The sequence below is a fragment of the Xiphophorus maculatus genome, chromosome 4, assembly GCF_002775205.1.
Source record: "Xiphophorus maculatus strain JP 163 A chromosome 4, X_maculatus-5.0-male, whole genome shotgun sequence".
NCBI lineage: Eukaryota > Metazoa > Chordata > Actinopteri > Cyprinodontiformes > Poeciliidae > Xiphophorus > Xiphophorus maculatus.
The window spans coordinates 32,711,744-32,729,290 of NC_036446.1; the positions used below are offsets into that span (position 1 = coordinate 32,711,744).

Consider the following 17,547-nt stretch of genomic DNA (forward strand, 5'->3'; position numbering starts at 1 on the left):
ATCTGAGGAACCATTTTTAAAAGTCACATACAGTATAGATGTTGATCAAACTAAAAAAAAAAAGAAAGAAGTATTATATTTGGACTATACATACCGCATCAGACTATTTTTTTTCTCTGGGTTTTTTTTTCCTCTGGGTTCACAAAAAATGACAGAAACATTTCACAATGCCAAGGGACACACAAACACACGCTCATTTTAGTTAATTAGCTAGTTTTGTACTGTATAGGTTGGATTTATAATACTATCACAGTGCAAAATACTTCTGAGAATCCAAACAAATGAAAGAAATCAGAAAGGATAAGTCCCTCTATGCATTATGGATCTGTATATATGGGGGCACAGGAGACGATTGTCATCTTTTTCCTCTTTTTTCTCATTTTTTTCTCTCTTTTTTGATCAGTAAATGGACAAGGCATTAATGTACAGTACATATAAAAGTTCAAAATAAAGTCAACCCTACATCCTACAGTCTAGCACAGTTACATAGCTTTGAAGTAGCAATAACAGATGACTTGTAATCTAAGGCTATACACATTGTCTTTTTCCAGTTTTATGCTATTTTTTTCTCATCTTAAAGTAAATACATCAAACCATTTTCAGTAGTCAGTAACACTGTGCAACAATGATTGGTGGCAGTATTATACAAACATCTGCAACACTACAGTCCTCCAGGTTAGACATGAGAGATGAAGCAAAAGGGATGTAGGGGTTCAAAGAAAGAAAACTGTTCTTGCTCTTTTCATTTTTTTGATTTTTCTTTTTTAATTCTTCCGTTTCGAACTTGAGAAGAATGGCGGCCATGTGATTCTACGGCCAATAAACTATCGTCACTCCTCTACTTTCCCTCATCGCAAACATTTTAAATGTCGACTTTGTCGCGCTGCTGTATATCTTTCTATTTACATCAAGCACCAGAGCTGCGTTGAAAAAAATAACAACAAAAAAAATGGAAAAGAACAGGTTCTGTAGTGGGATGAAGGCCTGGTAATGGAGGGTGTTGAATTTATAGCAGTTTGAAAGTTCCGTCTTCACAATACTTACTAGCACCACCGTCATCAAAAGCCGACCAGTCATACCTCCATTAGTAAATCATTTCTGGGAAGAACCATGTTGCAGGTTGGAAAAAAAGGACCATGTCTGTAGTTAACCATCTTCAGCGTGAATGATGTGAGACATAAACAGGGAGTCATGACAGCTGAAAGGTGAGGCGCGAGGCGCTAGTTTGACAGGAATGTGCTTGGTCTCAGTCAACAGTCTGCTAAAGTTTAGTTTCTATTCAGCAGTAGAATACATTCTACCAAGTACAACAGGATAATCTTCACTTTACAGGAAAAGGAAACAGTTTTCATTAAGTTTTTAATACTTCAGTCCTAGTTACAAAATATTTTTTTTCTAGCTCCAGGAATGTGTCGGTAATGTCAGGGCTAGTTTACAGGAAGTCATCTTCAGACAGGTAGTTTCATCCAAAGGACAGAAAGAAGACCTGAAGGAAAACAGAAGCAATGTGTATAGGACAACAAAGACAAGATGCATTCAGACCACAGGAAACACAAAGGAAGGTTGCCATCATCTTGATAAGTGTGCGAGGATGCTTGCAAAAGTCACTAGGTCCAACTCGCAAATTCAAACACCGTCTTAGACGTCCGATTTTACAGTTCTCACTTTCCATTCCCTCTGACGGTAGTAGTTTTCTTCTTTTTTTAAATCATCTTAAATAAAGTCTCTGTTATAGTGTTTTCCTTCATTTAACCTTCATCCTCCTTCGCCTCATTGTCACCTTCATCGTCGTCATTGTGGTTGTCACTGAGCCTCGCTCTGGTGGACGTTGTTAGTCTTTGTTTCCAGCATGGGCGTCCAGCCCCTTAGGCTCACCCAGGTTATGGTTGTTAGGGTGGTTAAGATCGTTGTTAAGCTGGTTGGACTCGAGGGTCAACGCGGGGTCATGAATCATGGGCTGGTCCTCCTCTCCTAGCCACAGATGTGCTGCAGCCAATGAGAGAACAAGAGGCAGATTAGCACCGTGAACATGTGAACACTAACACACTCAAACAAACTCTTTAGCACTGAGGTTACATTCATGAATGTCACAATGTCACAGGGTTAGGGTTACAACTTAAATCTTTAAACATGAGTTTTAAATTTCACCTGCTTAAGATTAATCTGTACACTACTAGTCAACAACAGTTGACACCGGAAATTGAAACTGGACCAAAATTAAAGGGGAAGTTCACCATCCCATAATAACTCTGCTCTCAAAAACATCAAAGTGGTTCATCCAAACACATGTTTAGGAATCTTTGAACCATTGTGTCATTGGAACTGAGTGATTATTTACACAGAAGTGTATGATTACTGACACAGGAAGTGAAGGTTGGAGGTAGTGCAGCACCAATAACCTTCCTGCATCAAACAAACCTGTGAGCGAAACACCATCAATTTTCTATTGGTGCACTGCTTCCTATCTCAGTTTACTGAATAAATAATCAACTTCTCTGTAAAACTGCACAAAGCAGAACTGATAATGACAGTGTAAAGCTGTGGTGTCCAAAGTGGGTCCTGGAGGGCCGGCATCCTGCATGTTTTAGTTCTCTCTCTGGTGGTAGAAACAACCTCCTCAGCTTGTCAGTGTTCTTCTTAGGCTGCCTATCCAGCCATCATTTGATCAGGTGGCTAAACCAGAGAGAGAACTAAATCATGCCAGATGCCGGGCCTCCAGGACCCACTTTGGGCACCACTGCTTTAAAGGTTCATACGATAGTTTTGAAAAGACTGCTTGCTTGAGCCACCGGTGCCAACTAATCTCAATGTCTACTAAATGAATTCAGTTTGAGAATGATCTGTTACAAGTATGGTAATAATAAAAAAAACACCAAAACCTTTAATAATGTCTTTGCGTTCTGAGTGTTTGTTTCTGTCTGGCACAACTGTAGTGAGACGATGTTTTTATTTTATCTTAGTGTTTTAAAATGTAGATGTCTGCTGTATTTTCCCTGGAAAAGTAACACGTTTTGTTGGATAGTCTGCAAACGTAGCAAACTATTAGTGTCTCTTTGACCAAGGTTTCATTTTTCCCCACACACACAAAAAAAGTTCAAGTCTCAGTAAAATTACTTTTTCACTTAGGTTCTCAAGTTAATCTGAATCATGTAAAATCTTATGTTTGTGATATTTAAAAGACTGGCTGCTTTAAAATAGTTCAGTCCACATCTTTAAGTTACATAAACATTTAATGATTGAAGGAAAGTTCAACATAGATTGGCCCAAATGCAAATCAGTGATTGGTGTGAAAATGGTTTGGTTATCAGTAAGCTAGCACATCTGGAACAGGAATCGGAAAGATTACGTGATCTCAAGTGGAGGGACTGTGTTAAGTCGAAGCAACAGGTCCAGGTTTACATAGAACAGGCGACGAATCAGTTTGTAACTCGGGAATCTGGAATGTGGTTTGTCTTTTGTAAGACACTGAACACGATTAGGAGGTACGGGCTTCTTTCAGATTTAGATTATATGAGTTGATTCTCTAAGATCATGCATCATGTGAGCATTTAAACTCAAACCTTGGTGAGTGACAGGATTTCCTCTCTATTTGGTTGTTTTGGAGCCTTTTCTTCTTATTAGAAACTATCAGGCCTGCTGAACAATGCCAGTCAGGTCAGATCAGATCAGGTGTCTCTGTCCTCTCTGATCCTGTGGGCTCTGGTGGTGCTGCTGTCATTATCGTTATCTGCTGTTTCATCACTTTTCTACCTCACACATGTTCTGACATTCTGTTTTACCCCTTAATTATAACTGGGTGCATAACCTCTTATTCTGTGTCAGGACCTTTCAGTGGATTGAGGCATGAAGAAGATGTGCAGATCAAGGAATAAAGGGATAATCTAAAAAAGTGCAAGGAAAGAACAACCAGGACTTGTGGAACTCCAACACAGAGCATGTTCTGCTGCACTCTGGTATCTGCCTGATTATGAGTAACTCCTGTCCTGATGAAGTCACTGATGCCCATTGGTCTACATTCTAGGCATGCAAGGAGAATTAGTTTCACATCTGAGGATTTTCTACATATGAACTAATTTAAATCCTAAACATTTATTCCAGATGCATTAAATGATTAGTCAGACAGTATATTTAAACTCCCTGTCATTTTATTTGCTTGCGATAGGATTCCTTCTGCTTCCTCACTACAGTTTATTAAAGCAAAATCACAGCTTTAATAAACTGCAGCATCTATTGAATAAATCCACTTCTAATTGCAAACAGTTTCTTTTTCTGTCTTGCTCATAGTACGTAGTGTACAAAGTGACTTCCTGATTTGAAGATAAATAAAATGTCTTCATTCTGAAAACAGAAGCTGGAAACACATTATAGTTATGACACCAGGGGTAGTAGTTTCATACGAGTCACAAGCAACTCGCTTGATTCAATAAGCGTGACAAGCAGCATGACAGTGTGTGAAAAGTGAGCAGAGTGATTCAATTAAAAAAAGAACTAAAAATAAAAATGAAGTATTGTAAAACAGCTGGAAATAGATAACTGTTATTACGTCCAGAAGCAACGACCACCTTCAACCCCCCCCCCCCCACACACACACACCCACACACACGTGTCTGCACTTTCATTCCCTCAGCAACTTATTTGGAAATTATTTTGCAATAAAACACCACCAAGAACATTTGCATGTCACGCTCTTTTAAAACTGGCGTTATGAATCTGACAAAATCAAATTAAAACACGAGTTTATTTGAGCCGCACTATCTCTCTCTCTCTCTCTCTCTGTCTCTCTCTCTGTCTCTCTGTCTCTCTCTCTCTCTCTCTCTGTCTCTCTCTCTCTGTCTCTCTCTCTGTCTCTCTCTCTGTCTCTCTCTCTCTCTCTCTCTCTCTCTCTCTCTCTCTCTCTCTCTCTCTCTCTCTCTCTCTCTCTCTCTCTCTCTCTCTCTCTCTCTCTCTCTCTGTCTCTCTCTCTCTCTCTCTCTCTGTCTCTCTCTCTCTCTGTCTCTCTCTCTGTGTCTCTCTTTCTCTCACCAGTACAGATATGGGTATCAGAATGAACGGAGTTAATAACAAGATAAAACATCTCTGAGACTCAATGCTGAGTAATAACTCTGCGGCCGTCTGTTCACTGAGGAAATGGCTCCAACATGCACTAACTTCCCTCCCCTGTACGACTCTGCTGATGCCCTTCAAATTGCTCAGTTAATTTAAAAAAATCATTTAAAAAAGCCTCCTTTTGATGTCATTAATATTTGTAGAATAAGTGGTATATAGCCTGTGACTGGAAATATTTTTCCAATTCATGCTGCACACACTATTCATTTCTAACATGATGTCATACACAGCTATGGCCACAAGATGGCAAACTAAGACAGTAAATGAGACACAGAAGCTTCCCGTAGCTTTCCATGTTCGTTCATTTAACACACCTGTCTCCTTTAATGGTTGTTTAGTCTCTGCATTTCAAAATTGAAAGTTGCACCTCAGTGAGAAGCTAATTTAGCTCTTTTAAAAGCCTTTCGTTTACATTGCCAAAATTTGCCATGAGATTGTTTTTTGGTTGTTTTTTTTTTTATGGGCAAAATCTGTCAAAGCTTTAGCAAAAGCAAAGTTTCCTTCCCCCCCCGCCCCTGAATCTTCAAAAAGTATTTTGCTTCTCCCCAAGGGCACTTCCTGCCTGTGACTTCCCTGTAAAGAAACTTCCTGTAACGAGCTCCAGATTAGGGCCCCATATTTGATTTTCACTGTTCATTAACTAAGCCACCTGGAATGTTATTATTTAAGCATGGTGCTCCTTCTCCCCAAACAACTGCCGCTGCGAAGGAGGGGTAAGAGATTTCCTGGCCAACTTTATAGGTTTAGCATAACTTCCCCCCCACCATCACAGTTTTTAATTTCCCATTCGGGTAGACGGCAGATGCACCTAACAGACACAGAAAACCTGCCTGGCATTCATTTATCACATGAATGCAAGTCTTATCTCTTTGTTTTCATCAAAGCGCCCTGGGGGTGGGGGGAAGAAGATGCAGCGCGCATACATGATGCTTATAAGATGGCAGCGTGATTCAGATAAACATACTTGTCACTGGAAATAATTTACAGCACATGCCACATTCCTATGTAATGACATAAAGGAGCAGGGCGCCCTCATGTGGCATTGTGAGAGATGGCAGATGGCAGGAGAGGTGTGGGGATTTTGTGGGAGAGGACCTGGGAAAGCAAAACATATGGTGTGAGGACACCCAGCTCCAGGATCCATCCACTGTTAATACATGTGTCATGCTCAACAGAATGGATAAATGGGATGGAGGAAGGAACAATGGCGTACCACTTCACTCTGAGCCTGTGTGGGAGACGGCATGGGAATAAGGTGGTGGAGATATGTGTGGAAGTGTGAGCGGAAGAAACGTAGTCTCAAAAGGATAATGTGGCACCAACTGCAGCTATGTGCATAAAAATAAAAAAAAAAAAAATAATAATAATAAAAACAACATTCAGTGTTTGATGATATTGAAGCCAGGGTTAGAACACAGGACATACGTCTGATTCATGTTCAGGTTCCAACAGTAAATGTTATATTTTTATTTAACCTGAGTATCTAAAACTGACATTGTATTTCATCAATTTAGCTTGAATGAAATTGGGTTTTATGTTCCACATCTGCTCTGACTCCACATCAGCAAACTGTGTGGAGTTTGCAGGTGTAGAGACAGATAGATTAAACCCAGTTTGTTCATTTATTTGGTTTTCAGTGGATGAATAAAAAAAAAAAACTCCAAGTTTAAAAACAACTCCAAAATAAATAAGTAAAGGCAGCTACGCTAAGGCTACAACGATTTTTTCCCCCAAAAAATTCGGACGATTAATTGATTAATGTAATAATAACAACACAAAAAATGGCACATTCAGCAGATTTTTCACTTAACAACTTAATCATTTCATACAATATTAAGAATACATGAAACTATGCAAATAAACAAATAATTCATTTTTAAATAAGAAATTGAACATCACAACCAGAGCCTTCCTCTAGCATTTGCTTTTTATGTGCTTTATATATATATATATATATATGTTAAATGCAAAATGTACATAGTTTTGAAAGAACAGCAAAAGGTAATTTGCTATTATTTCAGCAAATGTTTATTTTTTGAGTCTTTATAACAATTAATCAATTATTAAATGAGTTGGTAATTATTTCTATAATAATTAATCACAATTAACTTGATTAATCATTTCAGCCTTAGTCTGACCCCTAAATATCATAAACTCTGACATACACAAACACTGCAAATATGAGGGCAATAAGATGAATGCTAACATTAGTAGCATTTAGCAGTTCTTCAGTGTTTCAAAGCTTTTCCTATGTGGAAACAGAGAATGAACTGTGGTTGAGGAGTTGGGTTTGCTGTGATCCCTACAAACTGTTTTTAACATCTCTCCAGCTGCTGGCTTCCTCGGTTTCCACCTTTTCCAATGATTTGAAATAAATCTCTGAACATCTGTAGTTACACATCAACTCTGATCACTCTGCAATACAACAAAATCATACCAGGTATTTTTTGTCGTTTTTCTAGTTCAAATATTTGAGTATACTTAAAAAAGGAAAGCTAATATAGAAGTATCTTTTTAGCAAGATAAATATGATTTTTTTAAGTCAATGATTCTTGACTGTACATAAAAATTTAATAGGTCCACTGGCAGATTTTCTTTCACATATACCAATAATTTTTTTTATTATTATTTTTTAAGTGAAAAATATGCCAGTGGACTTTTTATTTATTTATTTTTAAAACTAACCTTTTTCTTTTAAACCATGTTCAAGAATTCTTGACTTAAAGAATTCTTTAAAGAATAATACATTCCTCAGTGTATCTTGCTGAGATGTTCTTTTTTTAAGTTGGTTTAGTTTTATTTTAACAATATTTGAGCTAGAAACTAGACCAAAAATTCCAGGTAAGATTTTGTCTTTGTAGTGCAGCGTCCCATGTATGGACTTAAAAAGTTCCATTTTGGCCTTATGTGAAAATAAAATGTTTAAATTCACACAAAGGTGTCGGTCGAAATAGCAGACTGAACTGAAAAATGACAGAAAATATCAAGTGTTGCCTCATCTGGACATGAGGTGTTAGAAAGCCATGAAAGACCTGTGTGAACTTTGTCCACGCCGCTGGTGTTGCTCATGGCTGCTTTGTTCCTTCTCACAAGCATCTGGGCTCGACACTCGCAAAAAACTGTTGTTCTTGGCAAAGCCCTGGCTCATTGTACAGCCCAGCATTTATAAATATGTAAATATGAGCAGCACTAGGCATAACACAGGCTGCTTGTATACACTGAGGAGGAGCGGCGAGGAAGTGAGCGCACCCCTCGCTCCCCCCTTCCCAAAATTGTATTTTTAGATGGTTTTAATGAATACAGGATGTTTATAGTTACCATTCCCTGTGATTCGCACAAAAGACTAGAAAAATCCACATCCATACCGCCAGCCCACCCCTCCTCTTTCACCCGTCCCACCACCCCCAATCCCTTAAAGCATTACTAAAGAAGGAGAAGAGGTGAGGAAGAAAAAAAAAAAGAAAATTTGTGGTAAAACGCAGCAGGATTATTGTGCTCTCAGTCTGCTTTCAGCTCAGATCCTTATTAGACAAACACAGCGCGGTTAAGGTGCAAAAAGGAGTGAGGAAAACTCCCGCGCGCCGGTGAGGAGTGTGTGCGGCGCGATGTGCCACGTGCAGAAAGAGAGACGACGAGATCTGCAGCGAGAAGGTTCCTCAAGAAGCTGCTTCAAGGCACGCCGCAATTTGTGTGTTATGCCTGCTCTTTAAAGTTGCCAAAATAATACAAAAGCCGAATCAATACGCACGAGAAGTGAGCAGAGAAGGTTAGCTGTTTTCTGCTGCCTGTGATAATTTGCTTTTTTTTTCTTCTTGTCTGTGATGACTCTGTGTCAACTTGTTTTCTTTTTATAAACTCGGTTTTTGTTGTGCTGCAAACTCTCGGGGACTAGTGTGAGGTGATACCTATGACAGGATGATTTGATTCAGAGCAAAAGGGAGAGAGAGAGAGAGAGAGAGAGAGAGAGAGAGAGAGAGAGAGAGAGAAACTGGAAAAGAAGGCAATATATATATATAAAAAAAGAATGATTGCAGTTGGGGAGAAATACAATGAAGTCAATGTTAGTGGCCTCTTTCTATTTTTCGCTGTCTGTCTCCAAAACTATTTCTGAGGCTAAAAGATTGCCGGCTTGATAATACCTCCGCTGAGCAATTTAAGCCCAAACACTCTGATGCTACAATCTGTCTTCTCTGCCTGATAGCGCTTTTCTCTCCTCTTCTCTCCAAATTACTTTCTTTCATATCTAATTATATTTGCTAATGATCTTATAAGAGAATAATGGAATGTGCTTGATCTATTACCTTTTTTTTTCAATACATAAATACAATGCGGGGGGAAATGACTATTGGAGACAGGAGGAAATGTTTTTTTTATGTTTTGCATGAGAGGGAAAATGAAGCTGAGAGCTGCAGGGTCATTAATGGGTGATGAACGCAGAGGTCATCTCTCACATTCTCTTTGACATTTTTCTCATCTGACGTGCAGAGACAATCACAAGCTCATCCTCGCTCTCACTTCTTCCGCCGTGCTTCACTTTCTCTGCTCTAATCTTTCAGATATTTACCTCAAATCTCCTTGATCCTGTGATTGAGACAGAGCCTTGTGATCTACCAGTTTGTTTATTTCCTTGGTGGGGTTTTTTTGTCAAAAATGTGGATAATATAGTAAAAGATGACAATTTTTTGAATTAAATCTACAATCACTGACCAAGGCATCCAACTCTTACAGCTGCCTAATAATCCATGCAGGATTGCTGGGGAAGCGGGGTACGCCCTGGACAGAGCACTCGTCCATCACAGAGCAGCAGAGAACTATAAACCCCCCCCCCCCCCACACACACACACACACACACACACAAACATACACACATACATACACACAACTGAGGGCAATTTAGAGTGGTAAATTAACCTTAACATGCCTGTTTCTGAGCTGTGGGAGTAACCCACACATAGAGGATTCAAACTCAGCACCTCCTTGCTGCAAGACTAACAGCTACGCCACTCTGGCTAAGACAGCAAAGAACAAAATTCAATAGCTAGAAGGTTAATATGGATGGGATTTGGTACGAAAGCAAACCAGAGACAGTGATGAGGGGAAAATCTGGTCAAGGATCTAACTTAGTGCTAAAGCCTCTCAGCTGCACTCTGACTCTCAGAAGTCCGAGCCCCCTTGTGGTCAATGCATCACACTGCTTCCAGTCGGCAACAGAACCCACTCCAAGGTCAGAGGTGATAAAATAACGTTGGATTCAGATCTTAACTGATTAAGCAGTTTTAACCGTGAACTTATGTTTTGTTTTTTTCTCTTTCTGCAGGTGTAGAGGCAGATTCTAGGCTGTTGGCTAATTCTCTAAGAGTCTTTCTCTCCTCTACGCCCATCTCCTTCTTCCCCTTTAAAACTTTTCCCAACCATTTTTCTTTCCTCCCATCTTTTCCATTTCTGTGTCTGTTACATTTGAAATAAACCCAAAGCAGTTTCACATAAATTTATATATATATGTGTCAAGTGGAGCATCATGGAGAAAACCGTAATATTCCACTTGTGAAAGTAAATCTGTTGGGCCTCATCTTGACACTAAGATAACGATTCCACACTGATGGACAAAACACACATTAAAAAAACCCAAAAAACTATTGAACTCAAAACTATTGGAGTGGTTGTTGACCAATGTCCTTCTTTCCATTGGGCCAGGTCAAAGCAGGTACTTAGAGAGAACACATGTACTGGTGCCATAGTCACTCCTAATGGTGCTGGATAAGAGAGCTCTGGTACTCAATAAGCTCTAGAAACGTTTAAGCTCTGGTGAAAATCATTTGTATTCCCATATTGTGGTGAATTGGACAATGTGGCCACCCACCCTCATGCAAACCCACAGTGTGACCATCAAACTCTAGTAAGTGCTGTCAATGCTGTCTAATGCATCTGTGAGGCAACCTGAAGTTTCTCCTGTCTGTCAGGTTCAGCCTGTATCTCTATTGCAAAATTTATAATGACAGATCCATGGCAACTGAACTGTTTCCTTATTAATACCTAGTCCATGTTAGGTCTGTTAACGGTTTTTGTCTAAGTGCTGTTAGTTGGGCTAGCCCAGGAAACCTGTTTAAAACATGTTTTTTATTGTAAAATCACACCAGATAGAAATATTTTGTTATTTTTTCCTCTTTGACCCTTTCTTTCTTTCTGTTGCCAAACTTTGTCTCATTCTCTATTTTCCTTGAATCCGTGTCCCTCTCTCCATCCCCCCTCCTCTCTTCTCTTGCTCTCCACAGGCCATAGGACAAGCCAGGCTGTGACAGGCACTCTAAACCCCCTGCATTAATGGAAGGAAATGGCATTCGATCCCTGTTTGATCTCCTAATCATTTCTGCTGAAATGATAATTAGTGCTTTTCCAATCCTCCCATAGAGGACGGAGAAAGGGGAGGAGGGGGTGATCTGGGAGGGAGTAAATGTATAAACATTTAAAGGAAAAATCCTTCGGCTTTTCAGAGTCCCAAACGACGCCTCTGTCACCGAGTCGGGCATCTTCTAAGCCAACAAGTGCCGTCCTGTGACGTGGACATCTCGTCCTTTCACACGCAGAGAGGGGATATACTGTACACAGCGACAAACACTCAGAAACAGAGAGAGACGTGGGGCCTGGCGACTGCTGTCTGTGATTCTTTTCAGCTGACATAATCCTGATTGATTCGTTCAGCAGATAAAAACTGGGTCCACTTCTGGCCTTTTACTGGGGAAGGGGGAGGCAGAACATAATACAGCCTTTTATTCAGCAACAATGTAGCATAATGGCAATGGAATGTGCAGGGGAAAAAAGGTCACATCTTAAATGCTTCTGGCACTTTGTCCTTAGAAACAGCCTGTGGTCAAGTTTAAAAAGTTTCCAAAAAATATATACATTTTTACTGTTAAGTTTCTGCGGTTCCACAGATAGTTCCTTATCTTACTTCATTTTATTTATTTATTTTTTTTGTGCCTGTATGTATACTGGCAACCTCTTCAGCTCTGTAATAAACTATCATTCCCGCTCATTCTTTCCCTGTAAAGGAAGCTTTTGTTTGACGGGCATGAATAGGTGAGGTCATCTCCACTCGTTTTTTGTCCTTTTCTGTTGCTGTTTGGGAAGCTTTGTGTTTACATACACTGACATCCTTCCCACGTTTTTCTGCGATACACACAAGGCCGTCGGGGAAAGCGGTCTTTGGCTCTTATGGAACAATTTTCGTCTTCCACGTGAAGAAACAAAAAAATGGGCCTAACAGCACACCTGCTGTGTAATATTTGACTTTCCCTCAATTCTTTTGCCAGTCCAGTTCTATAAATAACCAACGAAGGCATAAGGAAGATACAGGAAGTCTGATACTGTAATATTTTGCTTGGCCAAGACCAGGATGAGGTGGGTGTGGAGGTATAAGCTCACAACAGTACACTGGTGTGTGTGTGTGTGTGTGGGGGGGGGGGGGGTCATACACATCATTGTTCATGAATTGTTAAGAATTTACCAGCTTTGGCTTCATTTGCTTAGCAGAAACTGGGTGCATATTTACTGCATTGTCAGTAGCTGGTCGATGTCAGCGAAGGTTCTGTTGCCCTGAGTAACACTGTTTTCTCACATAACCAAAAATGATCCTGCAAAAAACTGTTTTATTATTTCATTTATCAGGATTATTAAGATTTGAATAAATATATCTATAAAATGGAGGTACAGCTTATTTTCAATTCTAACCTTGAGAAAACTAAGAATTGCTTTCCTCTGAGATAAAGTTTTATAAAGTATATGTAAACTTTTGTTTTCAACTATATTTATTGATATGTAAGGTAAGCTATTCAGGTTTTTATTGCTACAGAAAAAAAAATATAATGGAAAGGCCTCAAACTTCATGCGTAATATATTTACCATTAACACTACTTCTTTTCTTGTTTCTTAGAAGAGGTGGAACCAGTAGATTCTAGTAGTTAACAAATTGTGAACCAGTGAGCATACCAAGTTCTATCTTTGGTAAAAATGAACATCTTGCTGCTACTGACGATTTTCATAAGACCAAAGAAAAGAGAAAGGAGGCAACGACATCGATAATAAACTGTTCAATTACGTGACACCCTGTCATGGCACATGCGCTCAAATTCAATTTCAGTCATTGATAAGCCGGCCAATTTTGCCACATGATGCAAATGTCCTCGCCACCATCTCTTGCCGTTGCTTGCCTGTGATGGCGGTGATAATGGAAGCCCGAACATCAAAACGGAGACGGTCTCTCTGCGCATCAACGGGGGTAAAATTGGAGGCCCTAATCAGCCAGCCGCGGCCATCGCGACACAAGCGGACAGCGTTCTCTGCACCGGTGTGGTGGCTCCCTGTGACATATCTGGTTACTAATACAATGTGGCAAGGAGCCAGATGGGAGATGGAGAGGAAGAACCAGTCTGTGGATCTTCCAGTAAATGTGTCCCCTGAACCCTTCATTTGACTGCTGGAGAGGAGGAGGGGAGACAAAGGGAATATGATGACACATTGTGGAGGAACTATGTAGATCACAAAGGGAGGAGAGAATGAACTAGAGAAAGAGTACCAAATAGGACGATATTATATAGGGCAAAATGCATATATAGGGCAACAGTAAGTGTGCCTCTTTGTTAAACTCTAATATTTCTATTTAAGGACAGGCATAGATAGGAGAATAAAGAATGAGTGGAATAATAATTCTTAACCTCAAATAAAAAGAAGTATTTTCATAAATATAGGTTGTGTGGGCTGAATTCCCTTCATATTGCCTTTAGTTCTTAACTATCATTGGTTATGGTAGGAGAGGAATCAATTTAAATGTAACGATAAACTAAAACCCAGTGAAACAACCAGAGGAATGCCATGCTGGCCTGAAACACACACAGAGATAAAAAGATGCTGATAGTGAGACGTAAAGAAGTCAAATCTCTGCAGAGGGGGATTAATATGACACTCAGGAAGACAGACAGGAAAATAATCGCAACTCAGCAACACAGCTATCAGAGTTATTTATGATCCCAGAGAACCTGTCACTGGTTCCCAGAGTTTTTTTTTTTTTGGTTTTTTTTGTGGCATAGAGGGAATTGTCCCAAATGTCCCGAATAAATAAATGACAGCAGTTTAGAATGTGACGATAGAGACGGCTGGGAGGGCCGGGTGGCTTCCTTGAGTCGGCACTAAGGAGGAGGAGATAGGATCCGTGTGAACAAGTGCAACATATGCATCAATTTGGCACACCAAGCTGCAGGCACTTGCCATATGTTAAAGCTCTTGTAGACATGACTGTCATGGAAGCTGAAAGAGTTCCCAGCTACCTCTCACTCCCAGTGTTACCTGGAGCAGGCTGCGTCTGGTTTGTGCTGCATGAATGATAAGTATTTAAATGGTTTCTGTGGGTTGGTTTGTGTAAAACACAATTAGTAGGAAGAAAATAATACATAGCATCCATGGCTTCACTCTTCGGCTTGGTGGCACGGTGTCCTTCTAGAAGTAGCCATCAGAAGATGGCTTTAGCTGTTATGTTTAGCACTGCCATAGCAATTTAGGCTAGATTAGCTTCGTTGACAGGCTAACTCCTTTTAGCACAACTCAACAATGATCTTTTCCAGCATCAAATCCGATTATTTTTTGAAGAAAAGTTGAAACTCCGCCATTGCTGTGGCTGTTGATGTGTCTCAGATTTATGGGCGTACTGGAAACATGTGAATACAAAGATTCCAGACAGACCACATTTTATTAGCATTTATTTTTCCTTTTTTATGGTTAGAACATTCATATATAAAAAAATGCAGTTAATGGCATTACAATTTTTAACACTTTAAAATGTGTGGCAATTAAATTAATCAAATTTATTATGCTAAAGTCCAGGCCCTGCCTGCCAAGTAGGTTTACTTGCAAATTCTAATTTGTAGTTTGTGTTCACAAGCAATTACAGAAGTGCACATAATAAAGTGATTGGTAAATATAAATCATGCATGTAGCTGGACATTATTTAATATTTATAATTTTCAGCATGACCACCAGATAACAGTAACCCTAGAAAACTACACTGCCTGGCCAAAAAAAAAGCCACCTGGATTTAACTAAGCAAATAGGTACAAGCCTCCTATTGGATAAGTACTGCATAGGCGATTATCTTTCAGCTGGCAACAAGTTATTTAACCCCAGCTGATGAAATGAGTAATTCCTCATTTCTTAAACAACCCTGGCAAAAGACACATCCTGTGGTCGTGGAAAAGACGTTAGTCTGTTTAAGAAGGGTCAAACCATTGGCATGCATCAAGCAGAGAAAACATCTAAGGAGATTGCAGAAACTACTAGAATTGGGTTAAGAACTGTCCAACGCATCATTAAAAACTGGAAGGATGGAGGGGAACCATCGTCTTCCAGGAAGAAATGTGGTCGGAAAAAAATCCTGAATGATCATGATCGGCGATTACTTAAACGTTTGGTCAAATCAAATCGAAGAAAAACAACAGCAGAACTCAAGAGTATGTTTAATTGTGAACGCAAAAGCATTTCCACACGCACAATGCGAAGGGAACTCAAGGGGTTGGGATTGAACAGCTGTGTAGCCGTAAGAAAACCTCTAATCAGTAAGGCTAACCAGAAAAAAAGGCTTCAGTTTGCTAGGGAGCATAAAGATTGGACTCTGGAGGAATGGAAGAGGGTCATGTGGTCTGATGAGTCCAGATTTACCCTGTTCCAGAGTGATGGGCGCATCAGGGTAAGAAGAGAGGCAGGTGAAGTGATGCACCCATCATGCCTAGTGCCTACTGTACAAGCCTGTGGGGGCAGTGCTATGATCTGGGGTTGCTGCAGTTGGTCAGGTCTAGGTTCAGCAACATTGTGTGCCCAAAGAATGAGGTCAGCTGACTACCTGAATATACTGAATGACCAGGTTATTCCATCAATAGATTTTGTCTTCCCAAATGGAACGGGCATATTCCAAGATGACAATGCCAGGATTCATCGGGCTCACATTGTGAAAGAGTGGTTCAGGGAGCATGACACATCTTTTTCACACATGGATTGGCCACCACAGAGTAAAGACCTTAACCCCATTGAGAATCTTTGGGATGTGCTGGAGAAGGCTTTGCGCAGTGGTCAGACTCTCCCATCATCAATACAAGATCTTGGTGAAAGATTAATGCAACACTGGAGGGAAATAAATCTTGTGACACTGCAGAAGCTTATTGAAACAATGCCACAGCGAATGCGGGCTGTAATCAAAGCTAAAGGCGGTCCAACAAAATATTAGAGAGTGTGACCATTTTTTGGTGGCGACTTTGTTTTTGGCCAGGCAGTGTATTTCTTTCAGGGTTTTTCTCTGTGACATGTGAATGATGATAGGTATATTAAACTGTTTCCTGATTTATCATCTGAAAATGACTACTACATCTTGGACTTTATCTAGGTTTTCATATTTCATCTATTTCGTTACTTATCAGGTTAGTGGTAAGTATGGACTTTACACTGCAATGATGAGTTGCTAGTTAAACACATTTGAAGGAAATTGGACTGCGAAAAAAAACCAACTTAACATTTTCTTATTGTTTCACGTGCTTCTGTTTATTTCAGCCACAGACATACTTTAGATGAAGATGGAGGCACTTTACAGCAGTTTAGCATTGCTAATAAACCATGTGTTTCATTTCTCCGTCTCTCTTCCTAGAAACTCTCTAAACAAATGCATTCACATCAGCACTTCAGCGCTCCTTGATGTAAAGAGGGGAAAAAAAGACAGAATAAAAAAATCTAGAACACCTGGCTTCTCTTTAACATGGTTTCATAGGCTTTCAGCAGTCTCTGATGATTCAACAGTTGCTGCTACAAACATCTGCTCGGTGCTCTTTGCAGATCTCAATTAAGCCTCTCGTCGACAGCCACGCAGTGCCTTATTTATGATATTTTTTTTAACATGCCAAACAAGGATAAAGGCCAAAAGGTCTGAGAAATCCCACTTAAAGAGGACATAATGAGGCAGAGAGACAGACATGAGAGGAGGTTGGAGGTGCTGGCATGAGATTTAAAATAACAGGCATTCTTGCCAACACTGGCAGCACTTTTAAGAAAATGAGGGGGGGGGGCTGGAGGGGGAAGAGCATCAACAACAAACACCGACAATGAGAAGCCCGAAGCCCTCCCTCATCTGTTTCTTTCCTTTTCACCCCCTCCTGTCTTCTGTTTTTGAAAAGGCATAAGAAAGAGACGATGAAGAAGGACTGAGTGTTGATATGATTATGTAAATGTAAACAAGATTTCCTGCCGACTGGAAGCCGTTCCTCTTTTTCTCTCTTTCTGACCCGTTCTCCTTGCAAATCTTCCATTTAAGACAAATTCCCCTGGGGAGGCCGCTCTGCCGTTACTTAACGGGATAATTATGATATACGAAACCTTTCCAAGATCGCCCCTCATACCCCCACCTCCCCATCC

At 40.0% G+C, this 17,547-nt stretch overlaps 1 protein-coding gene across 8 annotated transcripts in view; it reads right to left on the bottom strand.

The window, feature by feature from the left end:
* Nucleotides 1-753: 753 nt before the first annotated feature.
* znf536 (zinc finger protein 536) overlaps nt 754-17,547 on the bottom strand; it is a 237,311-nt gene continuing 220,517 nt past the window's right edge. For all 8 annotated transcript variants that reach the window (XM_023332538.1, XM_023332539.1, XM_014470109.2 and 5 more), the window contains one exon: nt 754-1,986. In XM_023332538.1, coding sequence (XP_023188306.1) covers nt 1,832-1,986 — 155 coding nt within the window. In that variant the 3' untranslated portion in view covers nt 754-1,831. The remainder of the gene's footprint in view (nt 1,987-17,547) is intronic.